The sequence below is a fragment of the Euleptes europaea genome, chromosome 1, assembly GCF_029931775.1.
Source record: "Euleptes europaea isolate rEulEur1 chromosome 1, rEulEur1.hap1, whole genome shotgun sequence".
NCBI lineage: Eukaryota > Metazoa > Chordata > Lepidosauria > Squamata > Sphaerodactylidae > Euleptes > Euleptes europaea.
The window spans coordinates 128,133,855-128,161,305 of NC_079312.1; the positions used below are offsets into that span (position 1 = coordinate 128,133,855).

A 27,451-nucleotide genomic window follows, 5' to 3' on the forward strand; every position below is an offset into this window, starting at 1 on the left:
GGGTAAGGTGAGCTTTTAAAATTGTCTTCTTGATGAAGCTTCAGCACATAAGAAGAGCAGGCAGATGCAGGTGGAGAAGGGAAGTCAAGTTGTATCCTCCACCCAAGCCTCTGACAGACTTTCACAGACTCTTGGAAATACTAAGAAATCCACTTCCCCCAGCCGGGTTCCATGAAACACACAAACATAGGCTCTATGCTCTCATTTACCAAAGTTATTGAGTTTTATAATTTGATCCTGATGATTTTTTTAAAGATAAATATGAAATTCTGCTTTAATTCCCCTGGATACTTACCAGTATCTCTTTGCCAGCCATTTCCACCTCAAAAGATAATCAGTGACCATAGCTTGAATTAGCTTTAAAGCAATCACAGGGTTAAATCACATGGCCCTTTTTGTTCTCAGCTCAAGCAACCAAAGGGAACCAGATCTCTGTGAACATCAAGGAAGAGCATGTGGGAAAGCTGTGCAACCGCATGCGGAGCAGAACAGAACAGCAAAATGAAAGCACCGACAACAGGAAATAAGCATGATAGGGGCAAGCAGATTACAAAGAGAGAGAGGAAGGGAGGACCTCACAACGTTGTGCAACACCACAAGAACAGGAGATGCAAGACTGGTTAATAAAATAGTACCTGGGAAGATACCATCTCTGTGTAGCTGCTGAGTGTATCCTCTGAGAACTTAGCCAGCTGCAGCAAGAGAACAGATTGGTTACTCTCAAGATGCTTAGAAACGAGGCACAAGGAACATCCGTCTTGAAAACACAGCTCACCAGGGGGAGACAGAGAAGAAAGGACCTGAATGCTGCCGTGGCTACGTTTTTACAAGTTGCACGTTAAACCAGAAGTGGTACAGCCTCGTTCCCAGTGTCTTACAGAGACGAGGTCAGTGAGGAAAACTCAAGGTTCTCCTTGGGACTAGAAGACAACAGTGACCAGAACCAAGCATTTTACCACAACAGAACAGAATATTTTAAAATGGCCAAAGAAGCGGGGGGGAGGCAGCAGCACCAAAAACGAAGGTTGCTGAGAGGAAGGCTTGAAGAAGAAACCAGGGAAGGAGGATGAGGACCAAATGAAAAGAAAAGTGAGATCATGCAGAATGGGACACAGCTAGCTCAAGTCTGGTCCAAAGGTGAAGGAAAGGCTTGGAGAGGACCAGAGGATACAAGTGTTGCATTTCAAGATGGTGGAGAAGGCAATGATCATACCTAGTACATTCCAAATTATCTGGAGTAAAGGGAACAAGAGAGAATGCTGCTCTAGCTCAAGTCAGAACTCATCCAAGACACAAATAAGCATTTTTGGCAGCAAGGGCAAAGATGCAGAATCACATCAGAAATGCAATTGCAGGGAAAGAACTGGCACTGCTTTGTGGGCTGCGGAGTAGAAAAGTCTACAAATGAAAAACCAATTGGGAATATGAGCCTGGGTGACAGGTAGGTGCTGGCAACAAATGCAGAGGGAAGAGGAAGATAAAGGAAATCAAGCTTCACATGTCCACAGAAAGCAAGCGGGGTGGGGAGAGAAGGCAACCGTCAGGAGAGACCGAAGGAGCAACTGGAGAGGGTTAAGAGTCAATTCACGCAAAGGTAACACACACATGCCCATTTGTCCCTGGGCCCCACAGCATCCGACAGTGTAAACGGCAGCGTCTTTACAGATTTCAGACTGTTGCTTGAAATCTTTGCAGAACAGCCAAATTTAGAGCCTGAGTACCACTGTTACCTGGGACAATAAGGCCCTTGGGTTCTCCAGACACCTGCTACTTGAGCCTTCAGAAGAAACCTTGAGACTGTGACCAGCAGCTTGTCAATCAGGACCTCTTATCGCCCCATTTTGCCCATTCGCACCCCGTTGACCCATTTTAGTTCTACTTACTTATTCCTCCCCTGCGCTGCACTAGTATCTTCCATTTGTAAGCACTGACAATTCACAGGAGGAACCATCTAAGGAGTCAGTCACAGCTGCACGCCGCAACTCTAGAAGCAGCTTGCAGATTCCACTCTAGAATCCATGGTCTTGCCCTCTCCATCCTCTCCCCTTCCTTTCCAAGTGTACCCTGTTGCTACACACTTACCAGGGAAGTAGGTGAGGTCTTGCTCATCTGGGCCAAGACTCTGGCTTCGCCAAAGGCGGTAGCAAGAATCCACAGGACTGGGAAAAGTAGTGGCAGGATGGGCAACACACCATTGACCTGTAAAAAGCATCCCGATTCACTAGTAAGTGCAATGGCTCTGCACAGCTGGAGATGGGTGATTCATCTCCAGGTAGACTGAAATAGAAATGGACTTTTTTTGCAGAAATTGACTCTACCAAAATGTTGTTGTATACTTTTCTGGGATGAGACCAGCACTCAAAGTAATTAAGCACACATACACAGTAATCATAAAAATAAAGAATATGGTTAAAAATAGAAGAGATGAGAGTGCAGAGGCCCAACCCTTCCCCATACACTGATATATGTATACATAGGTAGGTAATCATAAGAACATAAGAAAAGCCATGCTGGATCAGACCAAGGACCATCAAGTCCAGCAGTCTGTTCACACAGTGGCCAACCAGGTGCCTCTAGGAAGCCCCCAAACAAGACGACTGCAGCAGCACCATCCTGCCTGTGTTCCACAGCACCTAAGATAATAGGAATGCTCCTCTGATCCTGCAGAGAATAAGTATACATCATGACTAGTAGCCATGAATACCCCTCTCCTCCATGAACATGTCCACTCCCCTCTTAAAGCCTTCCAAGTTGGTAGCCATCACCACATCCTGGGGTAGGGAGTTCCACAATTTAACTATGCGTTGCGCGAAGAAAGACTTCCTTTTATCAGTTTTGAATCTCTCACCCTCCAGCTTCAGCAGATGACCCCACGTTCTAGTATTATGAGAGAGGGAGAAAAGCTTCTCCCTGTCCACTCTCTCCAAACCTTGCATAATTTTATAGACCTCTCTCCCCTTATCCTGGCCATTTTTTCTGAAAGTCAGCGAATTGGAACCAAAGGCAGGCAAGGAGGAGAACCATGGACAAAAATGCTACCGTGCTTTCACAAAAGGAGAATAACTAGACCATCAGCAATGGTAAGCTGACTGCTCTTGGTTCCCATGAATGCACATAAAAACAAATGGCGCTGAACTATGCAGACACTTATGGAAGAAGCTCATCCACTTGAAGGGTACCCAAACAACAAAACTTGGGCTGGGAGCTGCTTCCATTTGCCAGTGCACATCAAGAGGTCTGGCACCCGCTTTCCGTGTTAGCTGAAATTCCCAAATCATCAAGGACAGCTCAAATTAGAGTGCCTTCCAACAGCTCTACCTCTGAACCCTTGCTGTTACAAAGGTGAGAGTACCAGATGGGGCTGCAACACATTGTAGCACACAAACAGCAGACATCTCATTAAAAGGACCCTCGCCATTGCTAGGCTGAAAAGCTACGGCAGCTATTTGGGCCTGACAAAAGCTCTTCACCCTGGCCCCAAATGGCTACTTTTACCCAAATTAGAACTGACAAGGATGGCCATTTCTCCCATCCACTTAAACCCCACACACAAAACTCAGATTTCAGATTATCGGTGCTCCAGTTCAGATTTGAATTGCTGATCTCCTGCAAACCAGGGTAGGGTGCTTTGACACAGAGAGGGAAATCGGCTACTTCTGTATTACTCTGAGATGGAAAGCAGAAACCCCTTGCCGTAGCCATTGCCGGGAAATCTAAGGGGAACAACCAAGACTGAATATCTCAGTAGCAATGGACAAAGTATAATCCTACCCAAAAAAGGAGGTAGGAACCTGCTTTACACTGGACAACATTCAAGGGAACCTGCTTATCTTCCTTGATGAGCTAGTATTAAGTCAGTACGTTTCACACCCATAGTGCAATACTTTTTTAGACTGGTTTTCGACACAAAGAACATCAAGCATATCTTAATATATAAATACTGTCTCAAGAGTAAGCAACTGATGGAAGGGACATCAATTTTCCTATAGAGGAATTAACTTCAGTTGTGACACAACAGAGGAAGGGGGAAGGAAGAAAAGTTTTTCTTACCTGCAGCTGAAGAAGCATGTACTGCCATGAGACAACTCCAGGAGCCTTGAAAACAGTGCGCATGGCATTGGTGACCAAAAAGCTGATCTACCATAGAAGTAGAGCAGATGGCATTAAAACACAATCAAAACCCCATGACTATCCCTAGAAAGATTAAAGCAGGGATCCCCAGTGTGGTGCCCATGAGTACAGTGGCGCCTGCCAAGAGTTTTTAGAAAGTGGGCAGGGCCAGGTGGGGCTTTTGCCCAATAGGGCTTCTGATTAGCCACTGGAGATCTGATTGGCTGTGCAGGTTGTTTTTTAAATGTTGCTTTGGAAACAGCTTGCTGCCACAGCACAAGGATCTTCACTGTAAGTAAGCTGGGTACTCATTTTAAAAAGCGCACTGTTAAGCAGAGCATCTGCCTGAACTGCTGAAGAGTTACTATTAGAGTTATGCATAACCTCACTCCCTGACATTTTGTGGTTGGCTCTGCGTTCTGCAGCAGCCATTCAGTGATTGCACCCACCACCCTGTTGTCAGAATTTCAAAGGTGTCCACAGGCTTAAAAAGGGTGGGTCCCCTTGGATTAAAGAAATGCCATCAGGTTATCACTACATTACAATATCACTAACCCAAACCAACCTATGGTTTGCTGCCCAACATTTTTCAATGTTGATCAGGTCCCAAGGCTTCAGAGAGCAGGCTAAAAATCTAACCCTTTTCTCCTATAATGATGCACACTGAGGATGTACAAGAACACACGACACATGAACACATGAAGTGGCCTTATACTGAATCAGACCCTTGGTCCATCTAAGTCAGTATTGTCTACTCAGACCGGCAGCAGCTCTCCAGAGTCTCAGGCAGGGGTCTTTCACATCACCTACTTGCCTGGTCCCTTTAACTGGAGATGCCGGGGATTGAACCTGGGACTCTTCTGCATGCCAAGCAGATGCTCTACCACTGAGCCACGACACTAGTGGACTCTATTCCTAAAACCTCAGTTTACAGTAGTAATAATAAAGAGACAATCCTGAGCCTAAGGATGCAGTCCTTACCATGACCACCATGGCTAGTGCCAGTTGTGTGCAGTTCTCTTCTGCACACACAAGGAACTTCTCCCCATATTAAACAACTAAATTAGCAAGCGCTGAAGACCTTCACTCTTCTACTCCAAACGGATCAAGAGCCAACACTTTCAAGAAGCCAGAGATCAACTGTGATGTTCCTGGCACCTGACTAGGGGCAAGAAAGGTCACAAGTAGCAGCCCATCCACAGAACGTAAGAACTTACCAGCACAACAGGAACAGCGTACTTGAGCATCACTGACTGTACCGTGAACCTCTCGTTATCCAGAGCAGTCACGGGACGGGACACAGCCATGTCCAAACACAACCTGAAACCGGCAACAATTGTTTAGGTCTCCAAACTAATCAATGCAACATTAAAGGCACAGTAAAGGTAAAGGAGCTAGAAAAGATTTTGAAGTGTCAGAATGTGTCACTGGCCACCAAGACTAGATTAATTTATGCCATCGTGTTCTCTATTACTGTGTATGGGTGTGAAAACTGGACAATGAAAAAAGCTGATAGGAAGAAAGTAGATTACTTTGAAATGTGGTGTTGGAGGAGAGTGTTACGGATACCCTGGACCTCCCAAAAAACAAATCAAGCCTGAACTGACCCTAGAAGCTAAAATGACTAAACTGAGGCTGTCATACTTTGGTCACATTATGAGAAGATAAGAGTCACTGGAAAAGACAATCATGCTAGGAAAAGTTGAAGGCAGCAGGAAAAGAGGAAGACCCAACAAGAGATGGATTGACTCTATAAAGGAAGCCGCGGCCCTCAATTTGCAAGACCTGACCAAGGCTGTTAAAGATACGACATTTTGGAGGACATTGATTCATAGGGTCGCCAGGAGTCGGAAGCGACTTGATGGCACTTAACACACACAAAGGTACACACACACCCTTTTTAGAGGGATCTTCCTTAGTCAGAATGGGTCCCCTCTCATTCCCTAAACACAGGTGTTCCATCCTGATTTGTTCTGCATCTGAGAGTATGGAGACATTTAAGCATTACAAAACAGGCTTCATTCTACCTCTTGAGAAAATTATCAGCTGCTCAAGATCCAAAACATATCTAATGGACTTGGGAGGACTAAGAGCTCTCTTACTCACATGTGCCAGCTTATTCAAAAGGCCTTATACATTAGTAACCCAATTAAAATGGGAAGATGAAGAAATTATTTTCAAACGGGATGTACCAAGAATCTGACATCGTTTCACGTATTTTCTACCCTTGTATTGTACTTCCCAATTTTATCCATCTGATGCACGATGGCGGAAAATCATTACCTCATTACACCATGCAACGGGAACAGCACACTCCGTTCTAATAGCCTGCAAGCAGCAGACATCTAAGAGCATGTGGCAAACATTTTATGTCTATAAGGCATCCCCTAGGGTCAAGTTGACTGTGCAGTTATCAGTTTCCTGATACATTCTGCTACAAATCTATTACAAATTCTGATAAAATGCTGGCCTGGCACAGGGAAGCAACAGTGAGCTTACCTGACATTGTCAATCACAGGAGTCTTTGTGACACGAAAGAGTCGATGCAGCTGGGGATTATGAGGGCCCTTCTTCACCTCCCCACCTGGTGATGGTGGAGGAGAAAAAGGGGGAAACAGATCCCCTGGCTCCAGAACTATGTGCTCATCATCCTGTTAGAAAAATAGGAGGTAGGGTTATCACTGTGGATACTTCTCATTCCATCTTCCTTTAGTTTATTCAGATCATGGAAGGTCATAGTGTATTCACTGGGAGGAAACCGTTACTACTGTCCCTTGACTGGGATGACTTTTAACTTTGTGTAAAAGGAATAGAAAGAGAAGAATTTCATTGCATCGGGAAGTTTTGGAAATTTCCACCCGGGGTTTAATGGAATTGCAGTCTACGGTCATGTCTCCATTGCAGGCTTAAAACCAGCTTAGTGGTCAGAATTCCCTCTCTCAAACAACCCAGGGAAAATTGTAGCTACTTGAGGTTCTAGCATGTCTATATCAGCCATATTCAGCTGAACAATTAGAACCTTAAACATTCTGTTGTGGGACAAACTCTAGTGAGCCAGAGTCTACCCAGTTGGCACTTGATTGGCATATACACAAACGTACAAACAAAAGGAGGGGGTGGAATTAATTCCTAAGGATACTGGAAGACCCAGAATTCCAAGTCACAAGTGTGTTACATGAGACTGAGGAGCACAGATAACTCTTAACTGGACCCTGCATCCAACAGACTACATGTTATACTACATGTTATACTTTCCAACTTGGTCTGGTTGACAGATAATGTTTGAGAGCTCTGTGCTGTGAACTCAGGCAGACGGGGCCTGATTCAGACAGAGACCACTCTCCACGCATGCTGCAATCTCAGTCGAGCCCCCAAGTGCCTAGGAACAGATTATCAAGCACAGGAGGAGGCACAGGACCTCACCTGTTGACCATGCTCTTCCTTTTAATAAATTATGTTGTGTCCTTACTGTACTTGGATGAATGTTGGATATGCCAATAAAGGTATCTGAACTGAACTGACCTGTTGACCAGATTTGGGGATAGACCCAGAAAATGCATAACACGTAGTTAGGCCCAAGCAGAGGCTCTCTCACTACAGAAAACAATTGTCCTACTATTCATCTTATTTTGATTCTTTACCTGCAGGTGGGAGTAGTCCATCCACACTTAGACTGGATTGTTTACTCTTTTAACTAGCTCCTGTGCTCTCCGATGTCATGTAACACACCTGTGACTCAAGACTGGGTCTTCCAGTTTCCTTAGTAATTAACACCACCTCCTCCTTTGGTTTGTTCCTTCGTCCATATACCAGTCAAGCGCCAACTGAGTAGGCTGTGGCTCAGCAGAATTTGTCTCACAACACACTGGTTAACTTTAAGGTGTTAATCATTCAGCTGAATATAGCTGATGCAGACATGCTAGATCCCCAAAGACAGTGGTTCTCAACCTTCCTAATGCCGCGACCTTTAATACAGTTCCTCATGTTGTGGGGACCCCCAACCATAAAATTATTTTCGTTGGTACTTCATACCTGTAATTTTGCTACTGTTATGAATCGTAATGTAAATATCTGATATGCAGGATGTATTTTCATCACATAGGGAGACATTTTAGATGTTACGTTAGGTTTGCGTAAGGCAGCTAATTGTGCTCATGAACATTCAGCAATTCAGGGGAACCATATGCTCCGCCTAGGATCATTGGAGAAGCCAATACAGTAAATAAAAACAAAATACACCAGTAGGAAAGAAACACCCAACCCCAATTCGTTTACAATCAAAATCTCCCTGCCCTTGGAAGGAGTGAGCCGTGAAGAAGGCGAGCTGTGACTCACGAAAGCCCATATACCCTGCCAGAAATGTTGTTAGTCTTTAAGGTGCTAGATTCTTGCTCTTTTCTACTGCTACAGACAGACTAAGACGCATCCCGATCTATCTCCTTGGAAGTTTTGCAAATGCACAAAGCTGCCTTCTACTGAATCAGATCCTCTGTATTGTCCACTCAGACTGGAAGCGGCTCTCCAGGGACTTAGGTCAAGGCCTTTCACATCACCGAAATTCTGATCCTTTAACTCAGCTGTTTCCTAACTGTGCTCCATGGAGCACTTGGTGCTCCGCGAAACATCTCCTAGTGCTCCATGAAGAGACTGGAAAGAAAAATGCAACCGTCATTGCTAGGTGAAAATTAATGACTATTTTCTCTCCTGAAAAGTGCTCCATGATGCAAAAGGTTTGGGAACCACTGCTTTAACTGAAGATGCGGGGATTGAACCTGGGACCTTCTGCATGCCAAGCAGATGCTCTGTCACTGAGCCATGTTTTGCTCTTCCTTCCTGAAGTACCGAGACTTTGAACAGAATGTCCTGAGGGGTTGCAACGTCCCCTTTTGTGAATGCTGCCATCGCCCCCCACCCCCAAAGGCAGTTTTAAATGCAGAAACCGCGGCAGGGAAGAGAAGGCAGAAACCAAGCACAAAAGCTGAGCCCGACCTAAGCCTCCCTCACGGAGCCCGTAACGGCTCCCCCTCAGACAAGAGACCCTGGGGAGGGGGAGGAAACGCCAGAGGGCTCTAGTTTGCCCGTCTGAGCCGCCTCAGGGGGCAAAACTCATCCCCAGCGTCCCCAGCGCAGAGCAGCCTCCCGTCCCACACGCTGCGTGAGGAAGAAGCCACCGCGGCTCCCGCCAACTGCGCGGGAGGGGACGAGGGAGGAAAGGGGGGAAAGGAACGTTGGCCTCACGTGACGCGGCGTGGCCAATGGCGAGGTGGGTTTCGTGCCTGGTGGGGCGGGAGGGGGAAAGAGTGAGAGAGCGAGTTGCTGACTGAGGCGGCTTCCTCCCTTTCCTCGTCTGGGGAGCCTGAGAAGGGGGGTTGGGAGGGGGAAGAGCCCTGCACGGGGTCTGAGGGAGTTTTCCGATGGTCTTAGGCGACCCCTGTGAAAGGGTCGTTCAACCCCCAAAGGGGTCGCGACCCACAGGTTGAGAACCGCTGCTCAAAGAACTACAATTTTCCCGGGCTTCTTTGGGAGAGGGAATTCTGACCATTAAACGGGTGTTAAGCCTGCAATGCCATTAACCCACTGGTGGAAATTTCCAAAACTTCCTAGTAGTAGTAACTTGAGCGAGTAAAACACGGCCTCCAATAAACTGAACGGGCTAGAGGAAGTTTGAAAAAACATGAGAAGAATTAAATGGTCAATACTATGTAGAGAAAACCATTTCAGATAACAAGAATTTTTGGGTAACCCTACTTGGAAATATCTTCAGGACAGAATTTGCCATGTGGATTCATAGCAGTGGCAGCCCACTCCTAAGCACAGTTACTCTTTTCCAAATCTATTGACTTTTGAGTGGATGCAGAAGGGCCCGTTTTGGATTGCAATGTAAACCACCCCTTGGAATTTCACTCCATCGCACCTCGAGACCATTCAAACACTGTGCATTTCCTGCTGTTGTAGATATTGTGTTCCTCTTGTGTGGCCTTCATCTATATAGGCTGAGGCACTGTGTACTCTGAAAAATCTGTTCTGATTTTGAAAAACAATTCTCATAGTCCTGGGGCACATGTAATTCCAGGAGATTTTGAGTGAAGGGAATGAATGACCACAGTGGATACATTGCTGATATAGTGTACTATCATGTACTACCAGGTGTTTTGCCTGAATTTGTGGCTTATTGCCTGTGTGACATCATAAATCCAAGAAGGCTGCCCCTACGGACATTCATTTGCATTCCAGGCTATAACTCCTTTCAGAGTGGTCCAGTGAAAATTTTATTAAGGACCTTTTCTGTTAAACATAAAAAAGGAACAAAAAAGGCTATTAACAACATTTTGAGATTGTTCACTATTTAGGAGATATAGGCTGTTATGCTGATAATTCCATTACAAATCCTCTTTTGTTAGGTTTATACAAAATAATTTGTAACCTTCACATTGGAATATAGCATTTATTGAAACTATAGTATTTATTTACAATGACAGAATGCTTAACAGTTTTTACAAGTCTTTATCAGAGTCCCAAAGGTCATTTTCCTCCTCCTCATTCTCAGCATTATTATTCTTGCACAGCTCACCACCACCACACCTGCACATCTCTGCGCATCTTAGGGGCCAACTTTGGCACTTGTAATTTAAAGGACATCATCCTTTCAGACAAGAGCATCTTCTTAGCTGCAAGATGGACTCCGGTGCACATGGAAGAGTACACATGACATGACCGTTCATCTTTCCAGACTTTCCAGAAAGATGGTTTTCCTTTTTTAGCAAGGCAACCTGTAACATCACACCCTGAAAGAGCATGCTTGCACCTTTTGAGATCCTAAGCAGGAACACACTCTTCAGAAAAGGAAGTCCTTGATGCTTTGAGAAGACTTGGCTGCTTAGAAGACCTTAAGGAAGAAGATTAATGGTTGATAGATTCATTTGAAAGTCTAATTGCCTGGAACAAAGATTTCAGACATTGGTCAGCTCCGTTGGTGGATGTTCACTAAAAAGGAGACACAAAGTGAATACCTGCCTCCACCAACAAGATCATCTCTAACATCTTGCATCTTAAGAACCCATAACCAGGTGATGGAACAGCAGTGCGCTGATCAACAACACCCAAATCTTCCAAAGCCATCTCAGTTTGAGTGGGAGATGGCAGGACAAATCTACTGTCTTGTCACGTGTACTCTTCCATGTGCACCAGAGTCCATCTTGCAGCTAAGAAGATGCTCTTGTCCTAAAGGATGATGTGGAACACAGGCAGGATGGTGCTGCTGCACTCGTCTTGTTAGTGGCTTCCTAGAGGCACCTGGTTGGCCACTGAGTGAACAGACTGCTGGACTTGATGGGCCTTGGTCTGATCCAGCAGGGCCTTTCTTATGTTCTTATGTTGTACTCTAATTTGCAAATGCAGAAGTCACTCCCTAAGATGCAGAGAGCTGCGCAGGTGTGGGGGTGATGAAAAGCTGTATGAGAATAACGAAGTTGAGAAAGACGAGGAAGAGGAAAATGACCTTTGGGACTCTAATAACAACTTGTAAAACCTGTTAAGCTTTCTTTCGTTGTAAATAAATACTATAGTTTCAATAAATGGTATATTTCAATGTGAAAGTTACAAATCATTCCATATCAACCTAACAAAGAGAGGATCTGTAATGGAATTAACAACAAAACAGCCTATATCTCCTAAACGGTTAACAATCTCGAAATGTTGTTAATAACCTTTATTTTTCCTTTTTTATGTTTAACCAAAAAAGTCGTTAGTAAAATTTTCAAAGGAGTTACAGCCTGGAATGCAAATGAATGTCTGTAGGGGCAGCCATCTTGGAGTTATGACATCACACAGGCAATAAGCCACAAATTCAGGCAAAACACCTGGCAGTACATGATAGTACACTATATCAGCAATGTATCTACTGAAGTCATTCACTGATGTTACTCAAAATCCCATAGACTAGGTCATTGTGACGTATGCCCCTACACTACCACTGGGATCCACTGGTCTGGGAATACCCCATGCTGCAATATTTAAGAAGCTAAGCAGTTGCAGACCTGATTCATCTCTTGGATGACAGACTTGAGTTTCATGTAATAGCAGAATACAAGTGTAATAAATAAGTCCCCCCCAATACTTCTAGTTCCCATGTTTATGGGGAGGTTTTTTGTGTAAAAAATAGCAATCATTTTCACTCATTGCAAAATGGCCTATGATATACAAGGCTGAGGGTTTTCTGTACACCCTTCTTGTCTCTGCACAGCACCCTGAATTCCAAGCCAGCCCTCACACTTTATAACCCTACTATCCACCTACATTACCTAGTACCCCGACGCAAAAAGATGAGTTACCTTTATCCCTCTGAGAGAAGTGAAAGACTCCTGCCCTGGCCTCAGGGCAACCACATCGCCCTCTACCAACAAGCTGACAGGAAGGTTGACAAGATGGCCATCCCTGTAGGCCCAATGGAGTGACCAGGACGGGGCAAAGGGCATGTGAAGGTCAGGGTACATGGAGTTTGCCCACTTCAGCTCTGCGCCATCGTTCAAGGCATCTGAAAAGCAGATTTAACAAAATGGGAATGACAACCCCAGAGACCGGGCTCTAGCGAGAGACGGCATTCCGCTATGGCGGAAGTCTATTCTGATCTCATCATCCCCAGTCCTTGTAGACAAGGTGGACGCACACAGGTGTGCAGAAACATAAAAGGGGACTGCGGAGGCAGCAGCCTCACCAGTTATTCTGTTGATTATGTTCCGGAGCCTCCCTTCAACTTCCCAGCGCTTCAGCCTTTCTTGCCGTCCAATCAGGAAGAGATCCAGCAGCAGGAGGAGGAAGAGTGCCAAGGCATTGACGATTTCAGAACCTTCACTGTTCAAAAGCAAACCACACAAAATTAGAGGCAGACAATAAAGGAATTAAACACACGCACTCCTCGAGATCTGTGGCTGCCTTGACTGCCTCCGTGGATTCATGCTCTCACGGGGGTCAGTAGGAGGGAAGCCTCTGCCTTTAGAGCAGAAGCAAGGAATGAGCCTTGGTTACTTACCGTGAAGGCTCCTTCTGCTCTGGGAGACGAAGGCCATCTTCAGTTCGGGTTCTTGTGCTTGCTTATCTGGGAGGCAGGAAACAAAACTGCGGACCCTCCTGTGCCCTGGAGGAAGTAGCCCCTCCCTTCTCCTATTTCTCCAGTATTTCTAGAGCTTTGACTTAACAACCCTGCACTAAATAAAGTTTTTTTTTTAACAGGAAGACCGAACTATAAACAACAAGGAATAACGAGTAAACTGGGCAAGATGCCAACTAACCACACAATAACAACAAACAATAACAAATATCTCTGTATTGTGCCAATTTGTAGATGAATGGGTACTGTTATGGTGCAGTGTAACCTCTGTTGAAGGAGGTATAGATGGTCCTGATTGGGAGGGGAAGATGGCCTTCGTCTCCCAGAGCAGAAGGAGCCTTCACGGTAAGTAACTAAGGCTCGTTCTCGCTCTGAGAGACAAGGCCATCTTCAGCTCGGGACGTACAAGAGCTTATGAACCCGGGTGGATATAATTAAACCTCCTTCACACACTGCAGTACCTTTTTGCCAAAGGTAGCATCAGCAGAGAAAAATAGGTCTACTTTGTAGTGCCGAATGAATGTAGAAGATGACGACCAGGTAGCCGCCTGGCAAATGTCTTCTACTGAAACACTCCGGAAAAAGGCAGCCGAAGTGGCCGCACTTCTGACGGAATGTGCTGTGATGTTTGTGGGAACTGGCAGGCCGGAGACCTTATAGGTCTGAACGATACAGCTTTTGATGTTATGGCTGATGGCAGCTCTGGACATAGCCTTCCCTTTATTCGGAGCCGTTAAGGTCACAAACAATGAGTCAGATAGCCTAATGTGTTGAGTACGCTTTACGTAGATCTTTAATGCCCTTCTGAGATCTAGGGAATGCCAGGATTTTTCTCTTGGAGAGGACGGATCTGGATGAAAAGTAGGAAGGACAATGTCCTGTTCTCTGTGGAATCTAGTGTTCACTTTCGGTATGAAGGAAGGATCTGGCCTTAACACTACTATATTTTTATGGAAAACGAAGATGTGGGGCGATGGACAGAGCCCCCAATTCGGAAACCCGTCGGGCCGAAGTAATGGCTGTTAAGAAGAGTATTTTTAGCCTGAGCCACTTCAGATCTACCGTTCTGAGGGGCTCGAATGGTGGTTTAGTAAGGGCCGTGAGGACCGTGTGTATCTTCCAGGTTGGAAATCGATGCGACACCGGAGGCGAGGTTGATTTAACCTCTCAAAGAAAGGCTTTAACGTGAGGGTGGTTTAGATGCGGGTATCCGGCTACCCGAGGCACCAGAGTAGCGATGGCCGCTAGTTGCCTCCTCATGGTAGTGCATCTAAGGCCTAGTTTATGGCCTTCTTCGAGAAAGGCTAGAATACTCGAGACTTTTGGTTTAAGAGGGTCTACGGATCTGCTCCTACACCAGGAGTGGAATACCTTCCACATGGCATTATAAATGCGGATGGTAGATGGTCGGCGTGAGGCTAGTATGGTGTTTATGATGTCTGGCGTATACCCCAAGGTTAGCAGCCTCCTCCTTTCAACGGCCAAACGGTCACTTATACCACTGAGGGTCCAGGTGACAGACTGGGCCCTGTAGAAGCAGGTCGTGATTTGCGGGAAGACACCATGGCACCCTGAAAGACATTTCGCAGAGGGCCGGATATTATGGACGTCTTGGCCAATCTGGGGCCACCAGTAATACTGTGGCCTTTAGAAGCCGGATACAGCTTATGACTCTCAGGATTAAGGGCAGGGGAGGGAAGGCGTAAAGGAGTCCCGATGGCCATGGGGACAACAGGGCATCCGTTGCTTCCACGGATGGATGTTTGTAGCAGGAGAAAAACTGAGGGAGCTGATGGTTTGTGCTTGAGGCAAACAGATCCAGTATGGGAGTCCTGAATTTTTGGGTCATTAGATGGAAAACAGTCGGGTTGAGCTACCACTCTCCTTCTTCTAGTTGTTGGCGGCTGAGCCAATCGGCCTAGACGTTCAGGATCCCCTGTATATGCTCCACTGTCAAGGATAGGAGATGATGTTCTGCCCAGTCGAGAATCACTGAAGCTTGCTTGTGTAGTGTAGACAAATGTGACCCGCCCTGTTTGTTTAGATGGGCTTTCGTGGCCATGTTGTCTGTTCTTATTAGAAGATGTTTCTTCTCTATTTGAGAAGCGAAGTGTAAGAGCGCCCTCCAGACTGCCTTCATTTCAAGAAGACTGATGCTTTGACTCTTCTCCAAGTGGCTCCAGAGTCCCTGAGCCGGCCGGTTCTGGAAAGTGGCTCCCCATCCCAACAAACTGGCATCAGTATATAGTTGTTCGGGGGGATCGTGAATATATGGGAGACCCTTGCACAGATTGTGCGTGTTCGTCCACCATGACAGAGTTAGGCGTGTTGTCTTGGGAAGAATGAGCGTTCTGTCCCTTTTCTTCATGATGTCGTGTTGGAACTGCAGCAGAAACCACTGAAGCGGCCTGGTGTGGAAGCATGCCCAGGGTACTGCAGGGATGCAGGAGATCATGTGCCCCTGCAGCTTGGCAAGGGTCATCAGTTTGGATGAGGAGGACCTGATGGCCTTTTTGGCCAAGGCTGCAATCTTGAGTGCCTTGTCCAAGGGTAGAAAGAGGGAATTTAGTGTAGTGTCTATTAACACCCCCAGGTGCAGTAGCCTCTGGGTAGGTTTCAGGTGACTCTTTTTCTGATTGATCAGGAAGCCATGGTGTCTTAGAGTGTTCAGCACGAGGGTCGTGTGTGCTGTGCTCAGTTCTTTGGATGGGGCACATATGAGGATGTCGTCCAGGTACGGGTGTACCTGGACTCCCTGAGCTCAAATTAAGGCTATTAGGGCCACCAGGATCTTGGTGAAGACCCGTGGGGCAGAGGAAAGGCCGAAGGGCATGGCCCGAAATTGAAAATGAAGGTCCTGGAAGGAGAACCTGAGAAATTTTCTGTGGGCTGGATGCATCAGTATGTGCAGATAGGCCTCGGTCAGGTCTATCGAGGTAAGGAAGGCTCGAGAACGTAAGGCCTCTTTGATAGACTTCAGGGTCTCCATCCTGAACCGCCTCTTGATGATATATCTGTTGAGGAACTTGAGGTCCAGGATGGCCCTCCAGTCCCCATTCCTTTTGGGGACTGTGAAGAAGACCGAGTAAATTCCGAATGAGCGTTCTGACGGCTCTACTGGCTCGATGGCTCATATGTTTAAGAGATGGTCTACCGCCTCCGCAGTGCGTAGGCGCTTTGTTCTGGACAGGTGACGATGAAATGCTGTCATGCGGTCTGGAGAACATGCAAACTCTATTTGATACCCCTGGTTGATGACTTGCATCACCCAAGCGTCCAACTGGACGTCTGACCAAAGGGCAGCAAAGTGAATGAGACGTCCTCCCACTGGGAGGGTGCTGGCGTCACTGTTTGGATCCCTGTCAGGAGTTGAAGTTTTGCCTATCAGAGTTGGACTGAGAAAACCTGGGCTGTGAGAAACGGCACCCCCTCCAAAAGGAGCCCCTGCTCTGAGACCATTGGCCCCTTCTCTGGTCGGTACGAAACCTCTGGAGTGTATGGGAGGATCTAAAATATCCAGAAGAGCCCTTGTTATCCCTGCGATAACTCTTGGGCAGGGCCTTCTTCTTGTCCTTCATTTCTATGAGAATGGATTCCAGCTGGTTCCCGAAAAGTTTGTCTCCCTGATAGGGAAACCCCATCAGTTCTGCTTTGGAGTGGGTATCAGCCTGCCAGGGCCGAAGCCACAGGGCCCTCCTGGCGGCTGCCTGGGTAGCTATGGCCCTTGCCAAGAATGATAGGGTGTCAAGGGTAGAGTCGGCAAGGAAGGTAACCGCCTTGAGAACTCTGGAGACCCCTTTCCTGTTATCCTCAGGAATGAGTTGGTTAAGTTTTCTTGTCCAGACTATAGCGGCCCTGGAGACGAGAGCCGAAGTAACCGAGGCACTTACTGCTAAGGGTAGATGCCTCATGGGCTCTTTTAATTGCCAATTCCGCCTTTCTGTCTAGGGGTCCTTAATTGGTCCCATACGGTCCCTGGCTACCACGTCATATGAATGAAGTGCCACGACTGGGGCCTCCACCAAAGGAATCTGAAGCATCTGTGCCAAGGGCTTAGATAGGGTATAGAACTTCTTTGAAATCGAAGTGACCTGTCTGGATGCCAGAGGCTTGTCCCACTCAGCTTTAATGAGCGTAGAGAAATAGTCAGGGACTGGAAGGGACATTGTGCCTGTGGAAAAATTCTTTGGCCCTGTAAGTTTGTCTGGTTCCTGAGGCTCTGAGACCTCTGTCAGATCCAGGGCCGCCAGGGATTTTGAGAGGAGAGACTGGAATTCATCTTGGGGGGAAAGTCTAAGCTGCTTCTCCTCAGTAGGAGGAGTTGCCTCGCCTGAAGAAAACTCGCCCTCCTCTAATTCTTCGTCAGAAGAATCTGGGGACATGGAAATATTAGTCCTTGGAGGTGGCTGAGCTTTTCTAGCTACTATGGTAGGCCAAGGAGTACTTCCCCCCCCCCATGGCTACCGGGTTGGTCCTTAAGCCGCTATCGGCCCTTCCTCACGAGGAGGCTTATCCCCTTGCAAAGATGGTGTAGGGGAGGCTTGCAGAGCCTGCAGCCCCTCCACGAAAAAGCTTCTCACCAACTGCACTAATTCTGCTTTTAGGGCTAAAAGCCCCCTTCTCACCCACCCATCGCGCCACTCTGTACATTACCGAGTGGTGCCATCGGGTCTCCAACCGTCCTTGTCTCTCCCCCGCAAACTGCTGCATTTTGCGTCAGCGTCTTGTGCTGTGGGGTAGCGGCCGCCATTAGCTCCCTCTCGCAGAATGTTTCTGTGACTGCCGGCGGTGTCGACTGCATCTTGGCGCGAATCTGTAGCCGCTGGGGCCGCCAGAGCTGCGGAGACCAGGGAAGAGTCTGGAAGGGGCAGGGCGGGCTGATCGACCAAAGCCGATGCACTAGCCCGGGGTGCTTTGGTAATGGGGCTAGAAGCCGCGCCGCTTGAATTTTTGTGCGTCAGCCTAGGAGCCTCGCTTTGCTTTCTCTTTCTCAGCACTAGGCTAGAAGCCGCGCCGGTGGTGTCCTTATGTTTCTTAGAGCCCTTATTTGATTTATCTAAGGCTTTGCGCTTCTTCCCTGAGGGGGAAAGTGAAACTCCGCAATAGGATGGTTCGTCCAGGCTGCCATTAGCCGCGGTAAGTAATCCCGGCACTAGATCCTGAGGCGAGACAAAATCGTCACCTCGGGCCTCCGCCATGTTGTTTGGGCGGGAAAATTCTGCCTAGCCGAAGCTTGAGGTGAACCAAATTTCTGCACAGGCAGAGACAGATACGGATAATAAGGACACCAACTAACAAGAGACAAGACAAAATTCACAACTGTAGACGTAAACTTGTTCTATTTCTTATCTGTAGCAGGGAGAATAAACGAACACTGCACTCCCGTCAAAGGCAGGAAACAAAACTGGAGAAATAGGAGAAGGGAGGGGCTACTTCCTCCAGGGCACAGGAAGGTCCGCAGTTTTGTTTCCTGCCTCCCAGATAAGCAAGCAAGGGCTGTTGGGGAAAAAATCGGTATAGTTCGGATTCGGCAGAATTCGGCCCGTTTCGATTCAGGATATGCTGAAGTCCGAACTCCCCCGATTCGGATTCATGGAATTCGGTGCCTACTTCGAGTTCGGGAGAAAATTCGGCCGAATAAAGTCATTAAAAACGCATTCGCGCCTTTCCGTGGCTCCGGGGGGGCATTTTTGGGAGTAGAGGTCTCAAACGTTCAGGGTAGCTTGAGGGGACGCATCTTGCAAAAACCCCCAAGTTTTGTAAAGATTGGGTCAGGGGGTCCCGAGATATGGGGCCAGGAAGAGGTTGCCCCCCCCAAAAAAATCGCCCACAGTGACAGGAATAAAGCCACTTAAAGCACATTGGCGCTTTTCCGCGGCTCCGGGGGGGCATTTTTGGGGGTACAGCTCCCAAACTTTCAGCGTAGCTTCAGATGAGGCTTCTTTCAAGAACCCCTAAGTTTTGTAAAGATTGGGTCAGGGGGTCTTGAGATATGGGGCCCGAAAGGGGTCCCCCCTTAATGTGCATTTTTATTCCATTTACAGCACACATTCGAGCCATTCCGTGGCTGCAGGGGGCACATTTTTGAGGGTGCAGCTCCCAAACATTCAGTGTAGCTTCAGATGAGGCTTCTTGCAAGAACCCCCAAGTTTTGTAAAGATGGGATCAGGGGGTCCAGAGATATGGGTTCCCCCCTTTTCCCTATTGGGATGAATGGGATCAGCTGATCCTATGCATCTAGAGAGTGGCAAATCTAAGGCAAAACCTCCCATGCTAACCATTGCAACGCAAAGCAACACGCGAGCGACAATGGAAAGGAACAGAGGCGCACTAGGCTAGCTATAGCAAAAAGGGAAAAAGGAGCAGATGACTTGGACCATGAAAATGTATTGTGAAAGTCAATTTTGCAAAAACATTTTTGAGTGTGCAGCAAAACAGACCATGCAAAAAAAAACCAGAGTTTGTATTTTCTGCCCTGCTCCTTCTTCTCATGGTGGAGGGACGCTCCCCCTTATGTAAACGACCCCACCAAACTCAAGCAAGTCTCACCAGCACCACCCCCCACCTCTCCAACCAATACTGTGCCGCGGTGCACCCCCCAAACGGGAAAAAAATCCAAGACGCAGGGGATCTCACGCAAGCCGCCCCGTTGCACTCAACCCCAGGCTAGAGGCAAAAACAGTGAAAAACACCGAGGAGGCACAGCCTGGGTGCAGAGCGGAGAGAGACTTGCTAGCCATCGCACAGACTCAACTTTAAACTTTAAAAAAAGCAGTACACACACTCCCACAGAGGTGAGTGGTCACACACCCCTCGGAAGAATGGGAGAAAGCCTCCTTTGGCTTCCCCCCCCCCAGAAACTGCCCCCCCACACACAGACTCTGCTTCCCCCCCCCCCACATACACATGGGAAAAAATTATAGATTAAAGCCCCAAAAGGGGTCTTACTGTGGATGTCTTCTGTTCCATCAGGAGGGACTGGGTAATCCAATACGATTCCATTTAAGTGCGGGAGGTTTTGCCTTGGATTTGCCGCTCTCTAGATGCATAGGATCGGCTGATCCCATTCATCCCAATAGGGAAAAGGTGGGGAACCCATATCTCTGGACCCCCTGATCCGATCTTTACAAAACTTGGAGGTTCTTGCAAGAAGCCTCATCTGAAGCTACGCTAAAAGTTTGGGGGCTGTACCCCCAAAAATGCACCCCCTGCAGCCACGGAATGGCTCGAATGTGTGCTGTAAATGGAATAAAAATGCACATTAAGGGGGGACCCCTTTCGGGCCCCATATCTCGGGACCCCCTGACCCAACCTTTACAAAACTTGGGGGTTCTTGAAAGAAGCCTCATCTGAAGCTACGCTGAAAGTTTGGGGGCTGTACCCCAAAAATGCGCCCCCTGCAGCCACGGAAAGGAGCGAATGTGCACACGCACCCCCTTACAGGAATTTCTCTCTCACACAAACAGATACTCTCTTTCTTTCCACGGGCCACGAAGCAGCTGGGCTCACATGCTCAATCGCGACTGATTGGCCAGAAGAAGACCCTGCTTGGCCACCGATTGGCCGCAGGAGAATGCTGCTTACTAACGGAAGGTTATGCTGCTGTGCCAAACCCCAAATTTGCCGAATTTATTCGCCGAACACCCCGAACTCGCCGAATTTGGCTCCCCATTTTCCAGTCTTTTTTGAGTTCGGTTCCATCCAAACTAAAAACCGCCGAATCGGGGGAAATTCGGCTGTTTTTCGGTTCGGGACGAACCGAATCGACACCCCTAAAGCAAGCACAAGAACCCGAGCTGAAGATGGCCTTATCTCTCAGAGCGAGAACCACCTAGGATTGTCTGCGTAATTGCATTAATTCAAATCATGCATTCATAGCGGCAAGAGGAGTGTGACTACACCGGAAAAAAGCCTGTCTCCAGCTCTCTTGGGTCCCTGGAAGTATGGAAAACCTGAAGGAAGGCGTAGTAAGCCATTTCAATGGTAATTATGATGGCAGTTTCACAGCTTGGGTGCAAAAAGGTCCATGGTCACTGGCAGCCCACAGATATGTGAATATGTTTAATTGTTCTTGTTTGTTTCACTGAAGAATCATCCCCTAGAATATGGATCTTGCTCATGAAAGGAACTTTGCCACCTTCTATAGAATATTGTTCCCTCCATCACCACAGCCCTTACTCTGCAACACCTGAGCAAGGCTGTTAACAATAGGACTTTTGGCGGACACCAATTCATAGGGTCATCATGAACACAGATGAAGCTGCCTTATACTGAATCAGACCCTTGGTCCATCAAAGACAGAACTGCCTACTCAAGACTGGCAGCGACTCTCCAGGGTATCAGGCAGAGGTCTTTCACATCACCCTACTTGCCTAGTCTCTTTAACTGGAGATGCCAGGGATTGAACCTGGGACCTTCTGCATGCCAAGCAGATGCTCTACCACTGAGCCACGGCCCCTCCCCTAAAGCAACTTGATGGCACTTAACACACACACACCTCACCACCACTAATTTTTCCAATGGGGGATTATGTTATAAGAATAATGGAACAGGATGATATAGGGTAGACTCATTCTCATTAGCACATCATCCTTTAGGAGAGTGCTCAGCAAAAGTAACAAAATGCTCTCAAAGGACTCTGGTACTACCTATGGCTTCTTGTCAGAGCTGTGACAACCATGGTAATTTCCTCCCCAATGTATTGTTTCTGGTAAAGGTAGGTTAACAGGCATATGGATAAGGGTTCAAAAAAGTTAAGGAGCTTCAAATTTCAAATCTCTGGCTTGCCCAACAGGGGAAATCTCATCCATTTTCTAAATAAATAAATAAACCTATTTCAAGTTGTTTGAGGGAGTTACTTTTGGCGTTAATTGGACTTATGCAATTTGCTCATCAACCCTTGCTCGACCTCCAGTACTAACCTGCAGACAGTATGTAAAATATACATTCAGATGTGTCTAAACCTGCAGACCCCCAGGCTTATGACATAATCCCAGTGGCATAGTCCCTCACAGCAGGGTTACTGTTGCTAGACAAGGTCACTGTGCCATATGGAATTCCTCTGGTGGAACCTCCCATCTTATTTGCTGAACCAATGGGAGAAGCCAGGACTGCCAAATCTCTTGCTAAATTGCTATTTAAAGGCACATGAGCACACAACTAGGAAAGGCACTAGTAGCCCTTGCCGTGTGCGTTTGACTCCGACGCTTGATCCTGATACGGAAGGCAGATGAACACAATCTCCACAAGAGTCCTTCCCTCCAAAACTCAAGGGGGATTGGAATACAAGGCCCAGACATGAAGGCTGGCAAAGAGGGACACAATGCAAGATCCCAGTGAGACCTGGTAGCCACACACCCCTCTGACCCTGCCAACAGGCAGCTTACCTTCCCTCTGGCTGGCTCCCATAACAGCATAAAAGCAGCAGCACAGTCAGCAGCATCAGGGATGCCCCCGGCCAATGGAAACAGGAGCAACGGTTTCCGTGGTACAGAAAGCTGGCCTTCCATACCTCCTGCAAAAGAGTCAAAAAAAGCACAAGAAAGAGACCATATCAACACGCCTCAAACCTTGGATTTTATGAAGTTCACTATAAAAAAAGAGAGTAGCAGAATCAATGGTGGAAATTAACCCCTCCCGCTGAACACTGAACAATGGAGTATGGCTAAGGAACTAATCAGCTAAAATTGCACCAAAGGTCTCTGAATTGGCCTCTGCACACTAGGAAGGACTGTCACAGGGTGGCGGCCGCTGGAATTCCCACTGCTGCCTTATGATATGGCCACAAGCCCCTACTCTGGGTGCCTGGCATTGTGGTGGGTTGCCAAAACCCAGCCCACTTATGCCGCAGGAAGGATGGGGTGGGGGAGGGCCCGCCTTGTTGCACCAGGGCATGCTGCAGTCTGGCATGGCTCAGCCAGCGTGGTGTGGTGGTTAAGAGCAGTGGTTTCGAGAAGTGAACTCTGATCTGGAGGACCGGGTTTGATTCCCCACTCCTCCACAGGAGCGGTGGATGCTAATCTGGTGAACTGGAAGTGAACCCACTTCTACACACAAAGCCTGCTGGGTGACCTTGGCCTAATCACAGCTCTCTCCGAACTCTCTCAGCCCCACCTACCTCACAGGGTGTTTGTTGTGGGGAGGGGAAGGGAACTGTAAATCGGTTTGATTCTTCCTTAAGTGATAGAGAAAGTCAGTGTATAAAAACCAACTCTTCTTCTTTTCTCCCAACTAGGTACTGTTGCAGGTCCACCTCAACTTCAGGAATACTGAAGACCCCAAACACCCACACTAGTAGACATCTAAGTGCCATCTTTCACTTTTCAGCGGGGGGGGGGGATCTGTTTTCCCAGTGATCTGCAACACTGTACCTCTCTTCAAACTTACACCATTTACTTCCAAAGAAATAGCCCGTTCTTAAAACAAATCACAAGATTGCGACAGAATACTACAAATAATGGTCACGCACTTACCTTCCATGAAATCACCTTCTTTCTCTCTTTCTGATGCCCCTCCAGCAGTGCAGAAAGCTGGTCCCTCAGGATGGTCAGGGCCTTGGTTGTGGTGAGGCCCAGATTTACAGTCATCTCATCCTAGACAAGAAGAAACAGCAAATGCAGTCTTTCGCTGAGCTCTTCCACAACAATTTCATAGTTAACCACCAGGCGTGCTAGGCAAAGAAAACCTACTTGGCCTCGGCAGGAACTGATTAACCTTAACCCAGTGCCCAGAACAACCACTTTTCTTGCACTAAGAGCAAGATACAACACTAGCTCAGGCTAGTGTTTATTCTTCAGGTGAAAGAAAACTGCCTGCTTTTCCTCCAGGCTCCCACATCTTTCCACACTCTCTCATCCTCTAACCACAGAGGGCTCCGAAGATAGAAGGGGAAAAAAAGATTAAGGACAGTCTCATCTCAGGGATAGTACCTCCCTCTCCCAAGGTAGATCTCCAAGACATTTCCTTTCGAGTTGCCTCCTGCATATAGGACTTCATCTCTGAAAATCTCATATTTCTGTTCCATGCTGGCCCGACTGCTTTATACAGCAACGATCACTTCGCCTTTGGACGCACCTCAACACAGCCTGTCACTGGCTGTTCCGGCACAGATGAAAAATTGTCCTGCTCTGTCTTGCAGATCCAACCTTCTCTCCCTCACTTGTCAGGCAGCCATATTATAATTATTTTAGACATTTAAGCCCTAAAACAGCTGACTGGTACTAGTTGAAAAATCAATCTCACAAACAGCATACAATAGTGTTTTTTTTATTATTTACTTCATTTATACCCTGCCTGTCTTCCCAACGGGGACCCAAAGTGGTTCACGTCTAGGGTTGCCAGGTCTCTCTTTGCCACCAGTGTGAGGTTTTTGGGGCAGAGCCTGAGGAGGGCGTGGTTTGGGGAGGGGAGGGACTTCAATGCCATAGAGTCCAATGACCAAAGCAGCCATTTTCTCCAGGTGAACTGATCTCTATCGGTGGGAGATCAGTTGTAATAGCGGGAGATCTCCAGCTAGCACCTGGAAGTTGGCAAGCCTACTTACATCATTCTCCACACCTTGTACATGGAGCCACGGGGAGAATCCTGTTAGTCAGGGGGCGGAGCTGAGCCGGATAATGGTAGACACCTAATCTGAGGGCTCCACATCTAGATGCCCGAAAAGCCTCTAAATACAAATCTGATAGCAACAGGCAGAGGAAAATTTAGCCATAACAGAAGTCAGGTGTCTTGAAGAATTTAAAGATCAAGAGTACACAAGAAGCCTGTTAGTTCTTCCTACAATTAGGCAAACCCATTTGTGCACCTTTGCTTCACCTAAGGGAAGCATGGTTAAAATAAAGTAATTCCAGAGGGGTCTATCGAGGCAAAACAGAACTCCAATGGCACCTTAAAAACTGACATTTATTCCAGCATGAGCCTTCATGAGTCAGAGCATCTGAAGAAGTACAATCCGACTCACAAAAGCTCCTGCTGCAATAAGCTTCCATAATCTTCACGGTAAAGTAAATCCACATGCACCTTTTTCTTCTCTACCACAGCACAGTGTGGTCCCTTCTATAACGCAAGCAAAGTGTAATCCTACACAGTAGGAAAGGTTTTGTACTTGTCCTCTAATACGGCCTTTCCAACCCAGCAGGTTGGTTCTATCCCTCATGCCCCTGCCTGTGCTTATTCTCTTCTACTTAGGGGGCACTGCCAATCAGGAAGTTCTCCTGTGAAAACCCCACTGAGAAGGACACGCAAGTGCTCTTGTGCAGCTCCTAACTATTTCAGTGCAGATTACACAGGAGAATTCCCTAATGGACTATGCGTGCCCACGTTTATTAGTGGAAAGGAAGATGATATTTAGATGCACTGTACCAGTAAAAAAAAAAATTTGGGCAGAGCCTTCCTGTACTGGTGGATTAAGCCCTACTCTCACCCTTAAAGCTACACAAACATCACTGAGATCCCAAAGAGGATCTCAGAGGATAATGGGCAGAGCTGATGATGCTGGTCACCACCTATCTTCTTCAGGCTGTTCCAGGGAAGCCTCCCCAGCCAGAGATGGGTCATGTATGCTTGTCAAAGGTTAAGGTCGCCCTACAGTCAGTCCTTGGGCTCCCATGCTGCTTAAGAGTGGTCTTGGCAAGCAAGTTTAGGCCTGTTTAGGCCTGCCATGGCATCTCCTCTGTCTCTTTCCTGGACCTTGTAAGCATAGGAAGATGCAAATGCTCTTCCAGCAACACAAACATCTAAAACAAGCAAATTTTCATGAACCATAGGCATGTCATGAGGACTGTATCCCAGGCACAGCTAAAATAAAACCTGACGTAACTCTATTTCAGCGTGGCTGGTTTTAGAGGATTAGAAGGAGACTGCACCCTTGTTAACTGTTGCACAGGGACCAGATTACAAAAGATCTCAGCTTTACTATCACCATCACCAAACAAAAAGGAAAATACAAGCAGCGCTTTTAAAAGCACATACTAACGTGACCTTTGCAGGTTCCGTGATGGCAGGCATCTTTGCAGAGTGAACAGAAACCTTGTCCAAGAAGACTCCAGGATGGAATCACTTTCCTTGGAGGTTGACAAATAAAGATTAGGCAGCTATCTGTCAGCAATATATCAGGAAGACTTCCTGACAGGACAGGGATTTAGACTACATGATCGGCTGGGTCCCATCCAACTGCATGAGTCTAGCTTTGGCAGATGGCACTGAGTTTCATTGCTGCTACCTAGGAAGTCCTGTCAGGCATTAGGACCCCAAGTGGTTGAAACCAGGAAGTACTTGGCCATTAAGACAGACTCCATGCCAGTGGTATTGTGGGCAACTAGTACCGTCTCCCATTTCCCAGGGCTAAATCCTTCTACCGATCTACCTCACCAGCTCAAAAACCTTTCCCCACCTTTGCTTTGCAATTCTCGTAGAACAGATTCAGCAAACTGCTCAAAATATTCTGTCTGGGGAATACAGATTATTTTAAACTTTGCTTTTATTTTACTTACACAGGACTCTAAAACCACAGAACGCCTTCTTCACAGATTATGTGTACACGTACCCCTCCTCCATGATATGGAACTGTATGGAAGTGTCTCAGAAACATCAGCTTTGGGCTTCCTTGCACCACACTTATTGGGCCAAAAAAGTTAATAGTAGGGCTGACCTGGATGGCCCAGGTTAGCTCGACCTGGTCAAATCTCAAAAGCTAAGCAGGGTCAGTCCTGGTTAGTATTTGTATGGGAGACCACCAAGGAAGTCCAGAGTCGCTAAGCAGAGGCAAGCAATGGCAAACAACCTCTGTTAGTTTCTTGCCTTTAAATCCCTATGGGGTTACCATAAATCAGCTGTGACTTGATGGCATTATACACACACACACACACAGGACTTTCACACATTCTGGGTAATGCAGCATGTACCTATGTACACATGCATGCTAACCGTGTAACATCTGAAACAACATTTAACACTGTATTATTAACTTCATTTATAGTCTGCCTTTCTCACTGAGACTCAATGTGGATTACAAAATATGAAAAAATTTGGCCAGACATTAAAGACCTCCAATCAATAACATAGTAGGACCCGGAATACAGAACTGGAAAATAATGCAACAAAGAACTTTCTAAGGCAATTAAAACGTCTGAGGAACAACATACCATAATAATGAAAGGGCGTTAGTTTCTACATCCTGTCAGGCTCTCTGTTTAGAGTAATTTGCAGAAGTTATCAATCCCTTGCAGCCATGTCCAA

At 47.0% G+C, this 27,451-nt stretch overlaps 1 protein-coding gene across 4 annotated transcripts in view; it reads right to left on the minus strand.

Moving 5' to 3' along the window:
- Positions 1 to 27,451, minus strand: part of TMEM94 (transmembrane protein 94) — a 92,681-nt gene that overhangs the window by 46,121 nt on the left and 19,109 nt on the right. For 3 of the 4 annotated variants that reach the window (XM_056857570.1, XM_056857552.1, XM_056857561.1), the window contains exons 2-10: positions 23,689 to 23,808; positions 22,603 to 22,730; positions 12,824 to 12,960; positions 12,441 to 12,643; positions 6,610 to 6,761; positions 5,328 to 5,430; positions 4,051 to 4,137; positions 2,083 to 2,199; positions 636 to 692 (exon numbers count right to left, since the gene is read on the minus strand). In XM_056857570.1, coding sequence (XP_056713548.1) covers positions 636 to 692; positions 2,083 to 2,199; positions 4,051 to 4,137; positions 5,328 to 5,430; positions 6,610 to 6,761; positions 12,441 to 12,643; positions 12,824 to 12,960; positions 22,603 to 22,730; positions 23,689 to 23,808 — 1,104 coding nt within the window. The remainder of the gene's footprint in view (positions 1 to 635; positions 693 to 2,082; positions 2,200 to 4,050; positions 4,138 to 5,327; positions 5,431 to 6,609; positions 6,762 to 12,440; positions 12,644 to 12,823; positions 12,961 to 22,602; positions 22,731 to 23,688; positions 23,809 to 27,451) is intronic. The other variant, XM_056857578.1, reaches the window with a different exon arrangement.